This window comes from Micrasema longulum, unplaced genomic scaffold (assembly GCF_059751315.1).
Source record: "Micrasema longulum isolate JH-2025_06_02 unplaced genomic scaffold, ASM5975131v1 h1tg002063l, whole genome shotgun sequence".
NCBI classification, from domain to species: Eukaryota; Metazoa; Arthropoda; class Insecta; order Trichoptera; family Brachycentridae; genus Micrasema; species Micrasema longulum.
This window is the reverse complement of record NW_028279230.1, coordinates 25,760-45,775: the sequence shown is the minus strand read 5'-3', so window position 1 is coordinate 45,775 and position 20,016 is coordinate 25,760. Positions and strand designations below refer to the sequence as shown.

At 36.8% G+C, this 20,016-nt stretch overlaps 1 protein-coding gene across 1 annotated transcript in view; it reads right to left on the bottom strand.

Annotated features, from left to right (window-relative positions):
• Window positions 1-20,016, bottom strand: part of ct (homeobox protein, cut) — a gene marked incomplete at its 5' end in the record, with an annotated part of 43,629 nt that overhangs the window by 15,926 nt on the left and 7,687 nt on the right. Inside the window, 2 exons of the mRNA XM_088239075.1 lie at window positions 15,369-15,887; window positions 19,580-19,872. Coding sequence (XP_088095201.1) covers window positions 15,369-15,887; window positions 19,580-19,872 — 812 coding nt within the window. The remainder of the gene's footprint in view (window positions 1-15,368; window positions 15,888-19,579; window positions 19,873-20,016) is intronic.

The window sequence follows — 20,016 nt, the reverse complement described above, 5'->3', positions numbered from 1 at the left end:
CCGTATCAATGGTTTTGACGGACGGTCCTGAAAAATAACGCGGTAAATAGCATTTACTGAATAATATTCTTAAATTAGACAATTTAATAATTATTAAATACAAGATGGACAAAACAGAAACCGCGTTCCTTTGGCTTTTTAACATCAGTGTTTCTTGAGACGTCGATTTGAATGCATTTTATTATTTTTATAAATCATCATCATTCCTTTCCTCTTTCCGCATTCGTTGGTACCTAGGGAATTGCATTTGTTAACTAAACGCGGCTTATTTCGACTATCTGTTATATGAAGGTAAGGTGATCAGTTTCACGATTCAGGTGCCAGTCCAGGAAAAATAAAATATTGCAGTTTAAGGAACCTTTAAAATCAATGTTTCACGCCATCCTGCCAGGAATCGAACCTAGGACCTCAAGCATGATGGTCAAACACGCCAACTAAACAACGAGGCGGACTTATCTCCACTCGATTTCCTTATTCTCCACTCAATTTCCTTATTCAGTATTTTTATCAGAGAGTAGCCAACGAGTCGAAAACACTCGTCGTTCTGTTTATATTTCACAAACAAAATACCTCATAGAGAAAATACATTGAATTTATGTGCTAAAAAATAAAACGAGTAGTGCAAAAACAACCCCGCTAATATTATGATCGTACGTCAAAAGACATGGAATATACGACCAAAAGAAATCTCCCACAGTTTGCGCATTTTTTTGAAAAACAATTGACCGGATGTGCAATGTTTCAAGTGGAGACCGCGAAGGGAATATCCATAAATGATAACTCTGTGATACGTTTGTTCCGTGACCGGATGGTACGGGAGTTCTGCACTTTTTGTGCTCATTTGTCTTTTTGTGCACGACCTGCACTTGGAGTTTTCAGCTCTCTTTTAGATACTGTCATAGAGGTCGATAATGCCGTAAAACAGCAGATTCAAATGAAATAAAAGATCATAAAAATGTATTGTCTGCCTCGTGGAGAAGTGGTTTGCGTGTTTGGCTACTGTGCATGATCGATTCATGGTAAAATCGACTCATTTTATAGCTGTAAAAAAGCGAAAACTAATCATTTTACGTTCACGTTCCCGTAATAAACTAGTATGAAATAACCTAACCTGTGACCAGTGTTCATACAGTAACCTTTTTTAAAAAATATATTTATTAGCCCTTACGGATTATTACAAAAACAGTATTTATTTTTTTAAGTCATACTCTGTTGTTGATAATAATATTTTTTACATCTTTTAAACGTTTGTCTCAGTCTTTTGTTTAGTCTGGTAGTTTATTATATAATTTCAGTCCCCGATTTATTATTCTCGATCGTCCTTTTATCGTTTAAGAATGTTGTATGTGAAATATTTTTGATATTCTTGTATTATGTCCACGATATTTTTTTTTTCTTGTTTTAGTTCTTGGGCTACAATTATATCAGTAGCTAACTTATGAATAGATTTTAAAGATTCTAGTTGAAAAATTTCATTAAATTTAATTGTTTAAGAGTTCTTTAGCTGGTCATATACTAGAATAAATTTTTTATTTTGCTATCGTTGCAGTCTGCTTATGTCATTTTGGTTTCCTGTTTCCCATAGTTGTAATATAATATTATAACATATTTTAGATTTGACATAGGCTTCATACATAATATTTTTTTCCGTTTTCGGAAGTTTTTGATTTAAAAAAAAAACATTGCTATTTTGCTAATTACATTATTGATGTGAGTTGACCATGTCGATTGTCTGTCTATTGTTAGTGCTTGAATTTAAATGTCTTTAAGTACAATTTTCAATACGCAATTAAAGTAAAAATATTTTGTAATATTTCATAAGCATAACGCAGATGACTTTATGAATTAAAAACACCTTAAGAAAGTGAAACAGTATAACAGCTGAAATACCAAAAACTTGTTTTGTTAGTGAAATAAAAAAGAGTGTGTTTTTACATGATTAAGATTTATATTATATTCGATATATTAAAAAAAGTTTTTTAAATCTGCCGTGTTCATAAAAGCAACATTTAAGTCTCTCTGACATTTGTACAAAGATGGCGACAGACAAGCGAGCCCGCATCTATGGAATAGTCAAGTTGTACAATTTATACCTTACATTATGACCGATCCCTTTGATACGGTGTCCTCGGATGACCCCCGCTTGTTCTGTGGCAATTTACCTCCCCCTTCCCTTCTATCAATTGGCCATTGTCTCTGGTACAGATTTATAATTCTTTGTTCCGTCCACTTCGCAAATCAAATACGATTTTCTCGTCTGTCATTTGTTTTGCATATTTTTTCCTGTCGATGGCCGTGCGTCGAACGAAACGGATATTTTGTTGAAAAACGAGGTCTTGAATCGCGATAAAAGTGTCAGTTGTAATAGAATAGGTTATGTTAGGATAGGTTCGTGTAGGTTTGGTATAAACAATGTATTTTTTGCAATAGTATCACTAATTTTATCAAAGTTTAAATCCAATTGCATGGTTAACAAATGCGCTAACTAAAAGAATTAGGAGTATTTTTTAGAAGTAAATATGGAGTCCTGACGTATGAAGAATACAGTTATGTGAGTAAAATAGAGCAACAACCCTGGACGAGCGCTTTCGATTCGATAGCTACTCTCAGGTAAAAATTCTGAAAAAGGAAATCGAGTGGGGATAGGTCGGCCTAGTAGTGTCGTGTTTGGTGCATTCGCCTACGTTCCCGGGTTCGATTCCTGGCAGGGTCGATGTGTAATGTTTGTTTTGATGGTGGTTAATAATAATATTTCTCTGTCCCTGGAGCCTAAAGCGTTAGACTGATTTAGATATGGAGCGATTTTAGTGCTAATGCAGTGTCTCATGCACCACTGGGAGCGGGTAAGGAAATGATGAGACATAGGAATAACGATCCTTAGTAAATAAAAACTTTGAGAAAGCGAGGTAAATTATAATGCAACTCAAACAAATAAAAAATGACACCGAGAGTAAATTTTTAACTGTCCTAAAAACGTGTTTTTTCGCAAAGCTACTCCGTAGTTTTGTTTTCTTCCTGCTATATATAATATCTGTTTCAGCAGAGTTTGATAATTCGCGGTAACAATAAGCATTTATCATACGAGTCTATATAACTATTTATTAATGTGAATATCTCAGCTCTCAGCATCCGTCATGCGCTTTTATCAAAGTTTAGCAAAAGGATCGCGTCGGGAAATTCATGTTCGGGTTTCAAAAGAATCCATCTTTTCAGGGGTGCTTCCGCCGCGGAGGAGGAAGCCGTTCTGACGAACATTTCTTTTATAAACTTCAGAATTTGTAATAGAAATTTTTGAATCGTCCGCCATTATGCATGCGCGGGTTTCCTAGATCTGGCGCTAGACGCCGGACGTGCCGGCTATTAATTATTATTTTTGCCGGCTATTTTATTGCTCATTTTATTTGAGTATGGAAACATTCAACTCAAATGTATGGGGAAGAAAACAAAGAATTCCTTCCGTACCTTTTCATGTCTGCACACGCTATTTTTTAATTTAAATCAGAATATTCTCATTGATTCAGTTTCAGAAGAGGTACCTATAATTAGAACTGGTGATTGATTTTTCTTTCATATTTATTAATATTTTCCTATTGTAACATATTTTTATCTCAAGTTAAGTACTTGGGACTATAATTTTTTTATTTCATCGTTTGGCAATACAAAAATGTGAACATAGCAACGAATCTTTGCATTAAAAAGGATCCATTTCCGCAAACGATGTAAGTTTTGGTATTGCCATAAGATAAACTAACAAATAATAGTCCCGAGTCCCGAGTACTTAACCTTAGATAAAAATACGTTACAATTTTGACTACTATTTTTTGCAGTAACATAAAGTCGCTTTGACTGTCTAACTAGGATAAGTAACCCTGCTCCAAGACAGTAAAACATATCTTCCTATCGCTTGCCAAAAACACGATTTTTATTCATATACATACATGAAAAACAAAACAGTATTTTTAGAAAAAAATAAAAAATATAATAAAAATAAAAAATAAATTAAAATCAAGTAAAAAAAAAATTGTTCGATTTTAACATAATATTTCGTTAATAATATTTTATCATTTATAAACGTGAAGCGTCTTAGCCATTACGGCCTACGTGGGTCACGCACGGAAAATTCAGGGTTCTGTTTCCTGAGAGAACACGAAAAATAAAATGATATTTTTTCACTGTTTTTTGGGCTTCTTGGTTTGGTATGCGAAAAAAATAAATTCAAAATATAAACTCTTCATGTAAAATTATTTATTTTTATTTTTATTATGTATCTTGTTTATACATAAATAATAAATGTAAAGCAATGTCCACATTTCAATTTATGAATTATTAGATTGTTTACTGTGTCGAAAAGAAATATATTTCATATTTAAAAACACCTATGTTTTGTATTCTTCAGTAGAAGCATCTAATAGTGCATGGGGCATTCCATTTGTACGTAAATTATAGCATCCTTGATCATTAATTATCTACATGATGGTAAAATAGAGAGTATTATAAAAACATATAGTCCCAGTAAACCCAAGGTCAATATTGCATATTTTTTTATTTTTTATATTTCATGTCGAACTTGCAGAGGATCGAATCCGGGACCTCGTGCATGGTAGCTAAATGTACTGAACACTATTTGCAAATATAAAAATGATACGAACAATATTATAGATCGGAGGATAGAACGCGACATCACTGAATCTTTATTAATATTTTCATGAATTTAATATATATAAGCGCCGATTAATCAATATTTCTTACGCAAAAGACCCCTAATATTTTGCACTTTGCCGTAATCAAGATGGCGGCGAGGGAGAGACTAAAAATAGCACAATACTGTCAGGAAATTGATGTGCCATCATCTCTTGCATAATAAACCCGGAGACAATGAGGAAACCTATCTCCGACAATACCAGAATTTCGGGTTACCGTTCTAACAAATCGTTTTCAATCATAAATAATAATAAACAACCTGCCCCCCTATCCTCTTCCGATCTGAAAGACAAATGGATGGAGTATCTATGGCGAGAGTATTGAGAATTTCCTTAAAAGGGGAGATCGGGCTAATGAGTCACCTTAGGGCAAGATGACAATAGATATTTTTTATGACGAAAAAAAGCAAGATCATATTTTTACTACCTTCACTACCTTTATTCTAAGGAATATTGCAAAGGACACAGTATTAATACACCGATTGCAGAGTATTGCTATCAATTTCCTACACAAAAACAATGATTAGATTAGTCCCTGTCTTATTGTAGAATAACACCTCTTCAAATGAAATATTTCATTTCGATCTTATCGGGAATCGAACCCGAAACACAGATTAAAATACAAAGCAACGTGCGGTGGTAGCAAAAAACAGCTCACAATGGTGCATAAGGCAGTGCATTATTTCATCAATTGCAGTATTTAAATTATTTATTACACAAAGTAATGTCGATTAATTTTATTTTTTATTCGCGAGTGTTGTAATTTCGTGTTTTATTTTTGCACCACAACAGGCAAGGATAGCAATTCAACAATTAATTTTGCACAATAACAGTGGGGAATTACATTCAATTTTTGTGTTTTTTTTACCGGGAATCGAGCCCGGAACCTTCCGTGCATGAGTTAATCGTTTTTACCATTTCACTACGAAGGCCTCCTAAATATAACATTATAAAATAAGAATATTTGATATTTTCAATACAAACTCTGTTAATGAATTAAAATGTAGTCTGACTCGTGATTTTAAAAAAAAGTAAAGAATTTATTTTTGAATATATTATTCAATTTAACTTTGTTTCCTTGGAATCGTATTTTACATATATGTTTATTTCTTTATTTTAAGGTGTTGTACATAGTATAAATTGTATACACGTAGATTTCAAATGGCAACTTCTTCCAACCAACTGGTAAAATAAAGGTGTTATTTGTCGGCCTCGTGGTGTAATGGTTAGCGCGTTAGCCTGCCATGCAAGAGGTCTCGGGTTCGATTCCCGACATGGTTGTATGAAATATTTATTTGAGGGTGTTTTCACACTAGAATATTTCATAGACCCTGGACAGGTACCTGAATCGTAAGACTGATCATCTTACCTTTATGTAACAAAAATTATCAAGATACGCTGCGATTGGTGTACCGATGCAGTGCCCTATGCACTATTAGGTGCGGAAAGGGAATGATGATGATAATTGTAGCATTATTTTTCTTTTTTATTATTACAGTCAAATACTAGCCACTTTATTTTTATGTTAAATTATTCTTAACTTTACTTTATTATATTTACATTTAGAACATAAGATTTTCTCATGTAAATTGTTATCTTTTATTTGTCATCTTACATCTTATGTTTTTTTTTACTTTTTAATTATTTTTTTAAATATTTTATTTTCACTAAATTGTTTAGTTGTATTCAACTATATTTCATATTATGTATGGCTTAATGAATCAATACTGCTGTGATTATTTCTGTAAAAAAAAGTATTGAAAAAGGTTCTTTGAACCGTTGATGTATAAATAAATAAATAACACTTTTTGGCTGGGAATCGAACCTGCGACCGTATGCGTGGCATCCCAAAGCGCTAAACACTGCACCACGAGGCTGACAAGTAATAAAAATTGGGATGTGGCTATCCATCTCCGATGGACATCGACACAATCAATTAATCCGGGACTATCAGGCCTAAGATCGGGCCGAGGGAGGCCAAAAATGGTGTATGGAGGTGGCATTTGACACCAAGAGTGCTGAATAAGATATAAATCTCCCAGGTTTGACAGGAGGCGCAGCGCCAGCTTATTTAGTGCCGCGCTTCTCGTCAGGACCTGACTTGGGATAGGCAACAGTCCGAATGGTGGGTGGCATAGCGCATAATCACATAACTATATACGTGAGAACATAGAATTAAGAATAGTCCAGAAACCGCATACGCACATCAAACAGAAGGCGACTAAACTACTCATAAGTGAGTAGGTTTACGTTTCAACCCATCAGTTTCTTTGTAGACGTCGCTCGGTACGCAACTCCTGATTTGAATTCAGCTATGCCGTGTTTTGTCCTTTTAAAGTGTAGAAATGCTACTAGGATCTTAAAGAAACAGGATGGTATCACATTTCATGCGTAATTAGTAAACGAATATTTAAGTAGCAAATGCATTACTTAAAAAATATAATTATTTTTCCATCTGTCAGCTTGTCGAAGAAACAAATTAAACATTTCGTTAGTGTTGCCAAGGTAATATTTTTTTACCCTACTTTGCTCATCTATAAAGAGAACTAATAAAAATTTACCTCGGATTAAACAACGTCATAACGCCTCCATCTACTCACTTCATCAATAAGGAATTTCAGCCCTACAGAAAATTGAATAGAAAAAATGTTTTCTTGCGCGCGGTTAAAATTAGAGCATTAAATTGTACTGCAAAGTTTCTTGAAAATGTGCGAAAAAAAAAAAAAAAGCGCACTACTTTGATCGACGTCACTGGTTCATATGAACCAACATGAGAGCTGTGAAGGATATCCGGTTGGATTACCGTAAACGAACGGGGGGGGATGGAACCTCCGCGAGTCGGCTGGGCTGTTCATTAACTACCGGCATTCAATTGAATGGCTTACGAACGCTTACCCAAAATGTTGAATACGACTTTAAAAAAAATATATATTATCAAACTCCACCCAACCTATCCAACCTCACCCGGCGGCTTTTTGTTCAGCCGTTTCCAAAAGACTAGCTTTCAACGAGCCACACGTTGAACGTTGAGCTATCTTAACTAATTCAACGGACGGCTTAGCCATTCAAGTGAATACGAGCATTTAATGAACAGGATAGTCGTCCAATTGAGTGGCTGATACATATTAATAAAATATATTCAAATAGTTTTGCAATAAATTTCCCGCTCCGGTTCTGACTTATAATATCAACTGCAGGCTAAAACGATAAATCTCTTAAGGCCAAAGTACGCAGTTCTAAGGATACTTATCTCTCCCGAGTGCAGGACTCGAGTGTGGGAGGGAGGATGCCTCCGGGAAGAGACATTAGACACTTTTGGTGTGAAATTATATTACTCACACACCTGTCAGGTGACCTATTGAAAGATGACCCCACTTGCTTGTGATCAATTACTTCTAAAATGAGATGAACGACCAAACCTGATTTTATTACATTTATTGTTACTATAATTTAACTAAAAACAGCGTACGTATACATAAATTATCCATTTATTTTTTGTATGAAAATAAGGCCATTATTAAATAGAACTGATTATTAATAATAAGCTTTAAAATGTTTTTTTGTCTTGTTTTACGCGGATTGAAAATAACACGGTACAGAAATTAAATAATAACATAAAAAACGTTTATTTAACAATGCGTAATCCATGCTAATATTATAAATGCGAAAGTGGGTTTGCCTGTTTGTTTGTGTTTGCGTCACGTCGCAAAAGAGCGACCGATTGACGTGATTTTTGGCGTAAGGATAGCCAGAGAGATAAAAAAGGCTATTTTTCATCCTAATAAAAATATCGCTTGAAAAAAATGATATGAATCTCACTCGCATAAATAAAAGTTTCAGCTCTTTAACTTCACAAACATCAGCAGATGAAAGAATTTAAGTAATATAGATGTTTATAGAGCATTAATTGGGATCCTTAAAAATCTCAATGTTCAATCACACTCATCCTGGAATTCGGATGCAGAGGATGTATGGATTTCTATAAACTTAAAAAAACTCAACCAATCTAACTTTCGACTAAACTTGTGTTGTGTTTACTTACCGGGTACTGGCCCCAAACTAACTGCGTCTGATAGACTTGCAATATTCTCAAGCCACACAAACCAAATCTGCGAACTTACCTCTAAATTCCAAAACGATTTATTCCTAATAGTCGGTGACTATAATGTACCTCATATCCAATGGAATATAATTACTGATGGCCCATGTCATACCGACGACTCTTTCAGTCAACCACTCGCGCGTAATGATCTATGCGCAAGAGCGTTGACTGATTGTCTATCCTTCTCTAACCTCAAACAGTTTCATGATATCAAGAACTCACACGGAAACATACTCGATCTCGTCATTAGTAACTTTCCTGTCTCAATTGAAACATCGGATTTTCCTCTCGTTCCCGAAGACGCTTATCATAGCGCCATCCTTATAAACATCGAGTTTCCAAACCTAATCAAACCAAAACCAATAAAAAAAATTGTAAAACTTTACCACAAAGCAGACTATCAAGCTATCAATCAGTCTCTTAAAGATTCTGATTGGTCACTAGTTATAAATGCCCCAAATGTTAACGCAGCTGTCGATAATTTTTACCAAATCATTGAGGATGTCATAGAAAATTATATCCCAACAAAAGAAATATTAACAGGAAAATTTCCTGATTGGTATTCTCCCGCCTTAAAAAACGTCACAAAAGAAAAGCTAAAGTTTCATAGAAAATGGAAGCTTTCCCGTAACCCATTAGATTATCAATCATTTTCTCTGTTACGAAATAGGCAGAAAAAAATATCAAAGTCAGATTATAAAAAATATATTGATTCAATTGAACTCGGTATCCAAATGGATATTAAAAAATTCTGGTCCTACGTGAAATCAAAAAGAAAAACCCCAACAATTCCCGATCACATGACATATAATTCTATAACAGCACAAGATAACACTGGGGTAGCGAATCTTTTCTCGGACTATTTCGGATCGGTATTTTCAAATCCAACGGCAACACATTTTCGTAACAATTTTATTGATTCTGCATCTATTGAAATCTCTACAATCAATATTAACAAAAGTAACACGCTTAAATATCTACTAAGCATAGACCCAAAAAAGGGACCTGGTATAGATTGTCTGCCGGGTATTTTCATACGTAACTGTGCTCATAATTTGACTCCACCCGTTTGTGCAATATTTAAAAAATCTATAAAACAAAGTTGTTTCCCAGATAGGTGGAAGACAGCCTTTATTTCTCCAATCTTTAAGAGTGGAGATAAACACGACGTCACTAACTATCGACCGATAGCTAAATTGCCAATATTAAGCAAAGTTCTAGAAAGGATCGTCTACGACCAATTATACTCAGTTACAAGTTCACTAATTGTCCCTTACCAGCACGGTTTTGTTCGTTGTAGATCAACAACATCAAATCTTGCAGTATTTACTGACTTCCTGCATAAAAATATGGATAAAAGACAGCAAATCGACACAATTTACACTGATTATTCAAAAGCATTTGACCGCGTTAATCATAACATCCTGATCAATAAACTTTCTTCGTTGGGAATACACGGTGACTTGAAAAGATGGATAAAATCTTACATAAGTAACCGCAACCAAATTACTATTGTAAATGGTGTTAAGTCTAACCCTGTCGAGGTAATTTCAGGAGTGCCACAAGGATCCCATCTGGGCCCTTTACTGTTTATTTATTATATCAATGATATTTCCAAATGCTTTCTTCACTGTAAATTTAGTGTATATGCCGATGATATGAAAATATACTGTTCTATTAATTCTATTTCTGATTGTGATGCCATGCAAAACGATTTAAACCGGTTTTCAACTTACTGCCAAGAGAACGACCTAGCTTTAAACGTTTCGAAATGCCATAAAATGACATTTACTAGAAACAAAAAAACAATAACTTTTCCCTATAATTTTAACAATATTAATATCCAAAAAAAAAACAGCTGCAGGGATTTGGGAGTAATTTTGGACACAAAACTTAATTTTAATACTCATATAGAGGCTATTCTATCTAAATCATATAAAATGTTAGGCTTCCTAATGAGAGTTTGTAAACCATTCAAAAATCCAAGCACGACCTTGGTACTATACACCTCATTAGTCAGAAGTCACTTAGAATACGCTTCCTGCATTTGGAATCCCCAATACAACATTTATATAAATTTAATAGACAAAGTACAAAATAAATTTCATAAGTACATCCAATGTAAATTCCCTAATGTCAGTAATTTAAAGTTACCTTGTCTTCATAAACGGCGTATGATTGCGGATCAATTATTTATTTATAATTTGCTAAATAATCGGATTGATTGTGCCGATTTGCTGTCTGAAATAAACATTAATACTCCTATTCGTCGCACTCGACATACTGTATTACTGAGCTACAACAAATGTAACACCAGAGCAGCTCAAAATTCGCTCTTAGGAAGAGCAGTTTGTAATTTTTCTAAAATTGAGAAGATGTACAATTTAGACATCTTTAACGACTCAGCTCTCTGCTACAAACGGAAACTGAGTCTTATAGACTTTAATGTTTAGTATCACTAATATTATTATTGTTATTATTATTATTATTATTATTGTTATTATTGGAGCACATAAGGGAATTTGCTTATGTGTGCCCTACTTCAAAATTTAAAGTTACACAAATTCTTCTTACATCTTGTTGTATTGTTAGATAGTTATTTCATATATTGTGTTGTGTACGTAATTGGTGCTGTGTTAGGTTTAGTTTTTGTTTGTAATATTGTCTAGATTTATATTAACATAGCACTGTGTGCACAACATTAAATTTAAACAAATAAATAAATAAACAAATAAATAAATAAATGTTTAAATATGGGCAGAATGGTGAATATTACACAGTGTGTAAAGTGGCCACTTAAACCAGCCAATGACAGGTTCAAAGCCCTGTAGATGCCTAGACATCTATATTGCCTTCTTTAAAATGTTCTTCATCTTTGTTGTAATATGTTAATGTTAACAGCTCCCCGGGAGTGGAATCCAGTCCTTGTCTACAAAAATTTGGACAAACTCAAAATATTGTTGAGTTTTTAGTTCATTGGGGATTATCATAATTTTTTATTCCTTTAAAAACAATACTATTTTGACCATGACTTGTGTGGAATTTAGGAATTTCGATATTATTTTGGTATCTGAGTTACCTATTTATTTTTTCTTCTTTGTAAATTTGTGCAATATAATTTATTTTGTAAATAGTACCAACTGTATGAACTTTAAATAATTTGTATATATTTGCCGAATCGAAGGTTGAGGATTTCATTTTCTTGACTTTGACAATTTATCTTTGGACTAGTTTAAGAGGATTGTACATATACATGTTTGTACATATCTGAAATATTAGTCGAATTTCCTTTTCTTAAATATATTCTAAATGAATGAATAAATCCAACAGAAGTATAAATTCAACTTGCTATTTAATTTAGTGAGTACTTAAATTTTAAAAGTAATTCAATCATTTTTACGACCGTTATAAATTAAGAAAATATATTCCGCTTAACGGAAACAGTGTTTAAGTATATATTTTTTTTACGTGAAATTTGTGAAACATGAATAATTAATAATCACGATTCTTCAGTCTGTTTTTCGCTGGCAATATTATTTTCGAAAGTTTTCCCCCCTGTTTTTTGCAAGATGTTTGATTTATGGCAACATTACTCAATCGGCGGGAAAAGCTCGTCAAATTATCGAATTTTCTAATTGGTCGCCTTGTGATGTTTTCCCGGGCAAATTCATGACTCAGTGGCGCCAAAACTAGCTCCCAGAATCAAATTTTGTTTTTGTTCTTTATGACAGCTCCATAGATCATAGGAGATCTTTCTTTCAAGATGTTCGCGTGATTTAACTGGCGCGTTTTTCATTGTTCGTCGTAAATAAAATAAAATAAATAAATTAGTAGCGGCGCGTTTGATTTTATTTAGAGGTATTATTTATTTACTAAAACACAAAACATTTATGATTTTTTAGCCAAGAATCGCATAATACTTGTCGAAATTATGAAGCATACGGTATTTTTTTAAACAGATTTTTTTTATGTTCGCTTTTTTTTTCGAGTTCGGGTTGAAGACCCCTGGTAAAGTCTGTTATGACGGGAATTGGGTAGCTATTTGGCCATTTATTAGGGAGGCTATAATTTGATATTAAAATACGATGACTTCGTTAGGATTGTGTAGTTTTTCTGCGTATCAAAAAATTCTTGGAAAACTTCTGTTCGTAGCTTTGGGATTAATTTGGTTTTATTGACGAGAAAGCTGATTCTCGAGAAACTTCTGACGACGAGGAGGACAAACTTTCTTGTAGCGATAGATTTTTCAGTTCAGTTAATCTTTTGGGATTTCCTGATAGGCTCGATTGCGAGTATCGCGTTCTCCGGAATTGGGCATTGTGCACGTGGTTATTATACGTTTCCAGTTGGAGAGATGTGAACGTGGCCGATTAAGGTATACAAAGTGAGTAAATATGTAATAAATGTGCGTTATATCATATCTCGGATTTATTTCCCACACTAATGTCCGCGGCCTTAACAGCCGCACGATCGACTCGGTCCTAAGTGATCCGAAGAGTCGGGAAATTTCAGAATGCGAAATTGCTCGAGTTCTCTCCACCGCACCGTCAGTAGGAAAGTCCCAGCGATGGCAATTAGCTATCAACAGTCAACAGTTATTAAATACTGCCACTAGCGAGCTTGATTAATGATCTTATTATTGCGCCACAATCCATAGAAAAATTCTCCTGAAAAATATCTTCGACATTATGAGTTCTGTGTCTAGGTTCGTTTAGTTGCCGCGCGGAAAAAACCGGCTAGTGTTGCCACAGCGTGGGAAATCGCTCCGATAGGACACGCCGCAACAATAGCGCCGCGGTGTGAAAAAGAAGAAGTTTATTGAAATTTATTATTTTTAAAAGAGAGTCTGTTTCGCCGCGATATGCTTAATTTATGGATGATGCGCTCGCTGCGGAATATTTCCGTTTTTGATCGCATAGTATCGCGAAGGTGATACGAACAATTTAATTTCGCGCGATGCTCTCGGTCGTATTATTAGTCGATCGTTTCCGATAGCCTTCGTCCTTCGTTAGAGTTCTCTGACCCTGGAGGATATCGCCTATCTGAGGTCAAACGTCGCCTGAGTAATAGCGCTGAAAACAAATAACGCGAAACCAGATATTCCGAGAAGGCGCAGGAGGTCGCCGCGGCCATTTTGTGTTAAGTCTGTCGGCGGAACCCTTTGACACGGTATAGGGGAGAATTAAACGCATAATGTCAGTCGAAAAAAACATTCCATACACGAGACATGCGTCAATTACGGTAATATGATAACAAATGGAAGTCGTTATTAAAACGGCAATTATAATGCGAGATTGTAGTTTGCAAATTGGAATGAATTTCTCGACGGTTTTAATGTTCCGAAACTGGTTGTAACGAGCGCGTATGTGTAGTTGTAAAGGGAACGTGTGTGGCTGAATCTAAGGACAGACGCCTCGTTCGTCGGACAGTGAAAATGTTCGGAAAATCGATAACTCGCGGACTGTTTCGCGCCTAAAGTGTTTGTCTTGGCGGGAAAAGCGGCGGTCGCAAGAGATGCGAGGAGACGGGGGCGGGCGGAGGGCGACCATTAACTGAAGACGTCTGCTGTAATGAGCCGGAAACTATACGAAGTGAGAACGGTCACAAAGCGAACGGTTGCGTGTCATAAAGTGCTGACTGCACCGATCATCGCCGAGGAAGATAGTTTACACTTTCGCGCTTTCCGGGGATGAGATCCTTCGAGCGACAATAATTATTATTACCGATCCCGAGTAACGACCGTCTATTATGTGACGCTTCCTATAAAGCTGACGAGCCGTCTGCACTACAATACACACGATGAAGCGGCAAACGTAAAGTAGACGGGTGCGCACGATACATTAGAGCAACCGAGTTCAGCGTCCAACCCTGGCGGATACATGAGAAGAGATTGTTAGTCAAATGCACTTAGGCGGGCATTTTGTAAATATAGTAGACAAGCGTTATACATTTTCATAAACATAGCAAGCATTAAAGACAGTAGGGCACAGAAAGCATAGAAGATAGCGCAGGCCGATTCCGAAACTCCAAAGATAAATCTGTAGGTGACAAAGGGCGGTAGGCGGCAGATCAGGTGTAGGCGGAAAGGCGGGAAGATTATGTTACGCAGAACTCGATATCATGTTCGAAAATGAAATCTCGGGCTGCGCTTCCGAGAGTGAAGGCTTACAAATGTTACGTGATCATCAGGCGGTATTATGGATGCGGTTAAGCTCGACGTAGAACTGAATTTCTCGAGTAGTCGGTTTTGTAAACACGGAATATAAGAGGGCATGTCACATGGCATACTACTGGTTCTGTTAATAAAGATACCTGATCATAACCTAACATCTGTTAGTCTTCAAATACCGATAGCGGTGCTCGCGGCATGCCACAATCTACTCCAGCATTCCGCAGGGCAGAATGTGACGAGATGGTATGGCGCCAGCACCGTCAGAAAAGAAGAGTTGCATTTTCGAATACGGACTGACCTCGAAACGAGGCACATTTATTTGAGTAATGGTTGAACGTTAGGGGCTTCAAGATTTATCTCGAGTTTCGGAAGAGGCCGGCGGCGGGCCTCTTACCTTTTTTAGGAATCAACGATTTGAGCAGCATCACGGCTCCGTCATCACACGCCCACGCATGCATCTTCCTGTAGCTGTCTCTCCCCTTCTCCGTCAGCTTGTCCCACGGCTTCGGCTTGGATAGGAGTTCGGACACCGTGCCCTGCGACAGCCCCAGAACGTACTTGGCGAACAGCCGCTGGCCGATGTTGTGCACGCTCAGGAGTTCTCTGACCCTTCTCGATATGTGCAGCGTGTCTAGGGCTTGCGTGGCATATCGGTCCATGTTGTATCTGAGCATCTCCTGGAGCCGGGCCTCCATGGGGTCTCCCTTGGGGATGAGGGAGTCTCCGAGGCGCCCCACTAGGGCTCCGGGGGGCAGCGGGCCGGGGTCGTCCGCGAACCGGAAGGGGCTGCGGAGCTCGTCGAAGCGAAAGGGGCTGTTTCCGTGGTTGTGGTTGAGGTGCGTCGTGTTGTTGTTGATGGTGGGTCTGGCGGGGCTCGGGGGCGAACTGGGGATGTCTTCGGCGACTCCGCAGCCTGAAAGGAACCAAGACGGCGTTGCGATGAGCCCCTTGTGTCTGGGGTCGGGGGAGGACGGGGGAGGCAAAACAAAAGCAAAAAGAAATAAAATTAAAAGTGACCAATCCGCTACCTGACTGCCGCCTTTCGTGTCGGCCATTCCAGTACGCTAACAGCCTTACAATATACGAGTAGATCGATCTCAACTAGTGTTAGAACAGCGCGGGAAGTAGGAAATATATTGACTGGATTGATATTTGAATCAATCAGTATTGATGCGGCGACTGAACGCGAAGGGTGAAACGAAAATAATGCATTATAATTACAACGTTATATATCGTTAACGCGGAGTAAATGATCGATCGAGCTATGTATGCTACTACGTTCTATTGTGAAGTGTACAAACGTTAGTGTTCTACATTAAATAATAAGTAAAAATGGGATTAAATCAAAGAATAAACATAAACGAATAGAAACATTAAGAACACTACTCCATTTAATAACTACGTGCAAATCTAATATTATGTAATTTCCGGATGATGCGATACTGAAACAGCGATCAGATAAATATGCCTAATAGAACCTTAAAATATATTCATTTTGCAATTACAAAACAAAACGTAGGTAATGATCGAAACCAATTTATGACTGTGTACACGAGATATTAAGGTAAATAAAACAATTAAAAATTATACGATTTTTGTACTCGTATATGCCCGTAAATGTATGTTCATCGTACGTTCGGTATGATTACAGAGTAAAACGCATTAAAAATCAGCGAATTTAGAATTTCAAATTTGTATTAGAATCTCTATTATATATACTGTACTAGTCGGAGCATAATTTATGCAATAGTCGGTGCTAAAATGATCGGCACTAATTGCACGTTCTGCGCGATTTTTTAAAGCGCGGCCTAATGTCGGCTAATCTCGGTTCAAAATCTCGGAATGGGTCGAGAAGTTAAAAATGGAATCCGCAGTGGCTCTACTTCCAAGGCAACCGATGGCGTGTGAACCCAAGCGAGGAAGGGTAATCTATATTTTACTGACTAATTGCACGTTAAGAAAAGAAAAACCTTTCAGGTGCAGCGATTGCCACCGCATTTGGAATAAGACGACAGATCTGGTAAATGGCAAAAAACGGACGGTAAAGATTTTCATTGGTTGTGTTCGTCGCTCGAGCGCCGGTTTAAGATGGCCGCCCGAAGGTGTTTGAACTCACGGAGAAGTCTCACAGATGGGGGATCCATTGTTTTGTTCCTGCTGGTTATTAATCGATGTCAAAGTGCACGGAATAGTCGATCGTCTGATTTTTCACACCTATTCACGTGAACTTAGATACGTATTAACGTAAAGCCAACTCGCACGAACCAACCGACGCGGGCCGACCGTCCGTGAAATTTATGTTTGGCAATCATGCGATATGCCCGGCTCTTGTGTGTGTTTGTGCACTCGTTTTTCTTTGTATCATTATTTCCTTCGCTTTGTGGATAATAAAATAAATAAAATGGCAAATTTACGAGTCGCTGCGCTGAATTAAACGAGGCTGGACGTAGAAATTAATACCCGAATGTATAATTGCTCGGTTTTGTTTCGCTCTAGCCGCAAATTACATGCCGATGCAAATTTTAACAGTAATCTTTCATTCAAATAAAATTAATTTATCGGGCAAACTAAGAAACCCAACTACGCATTATATGGTATATGTATACACGGGTATATCGGGTAATAACTGTCAGATTTTTAAGTCTAATTAAAAGTTACGCTGATAAACCATATAATACTCTACTTTACGAGCAGGATTTGAACCTGAACACAACTTCGTTACTTACGTGTAAGTCGATCAGATAAAAAAGACGTAAATTTAAATGAGACAATACTTAAACCACTGTGAAATGTACATGTCTAAATCTTGTAACGAAACGAACTTAAAAATATGTTTGCGCTAACAATGAACATGTTGCATGAGACGCAGTTTACCAGCACTTTACGGAAAACGACATTGGTTTATGACGCTCGGGCATCGCTCATCCACGATTTCAGAGAAATAATGATGACGAACCTATAGACGCTTCGCGAAGTGTATTATTACGACTCCCCGCAATAAATCTGTGCGTCTGTAACGCCGATAATCATGGCATCGAGCAATAAGATATGCCTGGCTAATCATGTTCTCCTGGTGGAAGGAGGCGCTCCGCTGGGCTCCGCCTGACTTCGTGCTATCTAGATTTATCGCCTGTCGCCATAGAGAGAAGTCATTGCTATCGGAATTGCTACATATTGTTGCTGGCGCTATTGGCCTTCTGCCGGCCCAAAGGTTAAGGCGCGAAACGATAGCGATTAATGGATTAGTCGCAGCGACATCTTATTCAAATTAAGCCACTCCACCGTTGAATTAACCGGATTCTTTGTGTTTTTATCTGGAAACCCGCGGCCCGTAAAGAAGCCCATTCTGCCCACTAATAACTCAATTTTCAGCAAACATTGCGAAGATAAATCGTCCCCGTGTGTCCATTGTTACCCTCGGAAATGCGCCATTGTCGCGCTGTTTATTTCGGTCTCAATTTCAACTGTTGCTTCGCCCACGCACCGGGTGGTGTGGGCTTCGCTAAAGTGCAGCGAAATCGGTGACAATGTATGAGCGATGTATCTAATGCGGAGACCGTTCTACACGCACGCAAACATGCAATCAGCTTTACGCAAGTACTCGTTTTCCCGAGATAATCGACTTAATTTCATATTGTACTGATTATAAAACATAGTTCATATGTTGCATTCGATAAGGGATTCGAGGAATCATGTCCATGCTATAAATAACTGTTTAAGCATGCTATTTTAAAAACACTACGAAGAATGATATGAAGTACGTTTTTCAAGGATGATATTATTGTAAAGAGATTTCCTGAGGTTTTGATATTGAAAAAGGGTTCGGCAGTCTCGGCCTACAGTTTCAAAATATGACGACGGTTTGTACGTTTTGAGGAAGAAAAATAATAAATTAAAGAAAATAAATAAAAATGGGATTAGAATCATAACAAAAAATACGTGGATTACATGCACAATGATATTCAATTTTTAAAAGATTGAATCACCTTCATAAAAAAATTAATAGATAAAACAGTAAATTGATTACAATGAAAAACCAGATTTCGCGTAATGAATCTCGGTTTAAATTAAAATTGTCCATTAGTTTAATGGTCTTAACGATGTATATTTTCTCAGAGAGTTTTAAACAAAAACTGAATTATTTTATAATGATTGTCATTAAATAAATCATAATGGACTAGAGAAGAATTTAAATCCTGGTATCTGCAATCGGAATGATCTTTATTATGAAAAAGAATTTGCAGTAATCAGGAAAATATGCATCATAGTTTAGCGGAAAATATAAAACCTCCGACAGCTGATGTTCCAAGCTTTGCCAAGCAGTGCTCAATGCGATTTCGACTGGGAACAGTCAATGTGATCAATACTTGCGACTCTTCGCAAGGAAAAACGCTCAAAATGAAAGCAGAAAAGAAAGATAATAACAATTGCAAAATACAAAAAAAGTGGTTGACTTTAGAAAACAAAGGTATTGATTTTTGTCAGTTTGTTGCAGAAATTATTGTGGTCATTACTGCAGGTAATAAAAAAATTATGAAAATTTGAGCATTTTTCCTTGCAAACTCCACAAAGCTGTGCTGCCCTTAAGCTTCTTCATTTACACACCTGAATCCCTCCTTTCCACGCTGGCGGAGAGTCTCTCTCGCTCGACAGACTCTCTGTCGGAATCGTGGAGGCTGATGGCTGCCTGTTGCTGTTGGATCTGCTGTTGCTGGATTTGCTGCTGTTGCTGGAGTTGCTGTTGTTGCAGTTGCTGCTGCTGTTGCTGGTGAAGCAGGGGTTGCTGTAAGGATTGTTGCGCTTCGCAGGACTGGGATAGAGCTTTTGATCTTTCAATCAGAAGTTGCTGGAATTGCTTGTTTTCACTGGCTGCGGAGAGGTCCACGGAGCGGAGAATACTGCAAATAAAAATAAAAATAAAGTTAAGACTTTTCATTTCAGCTTTCCCAATAATTTATCGAACACATTTTTTAAAGTTACATTAAAAAAAATAAATCGACATCCGGAATAATTTTAAGTACATTTCATCATCATCAACATTC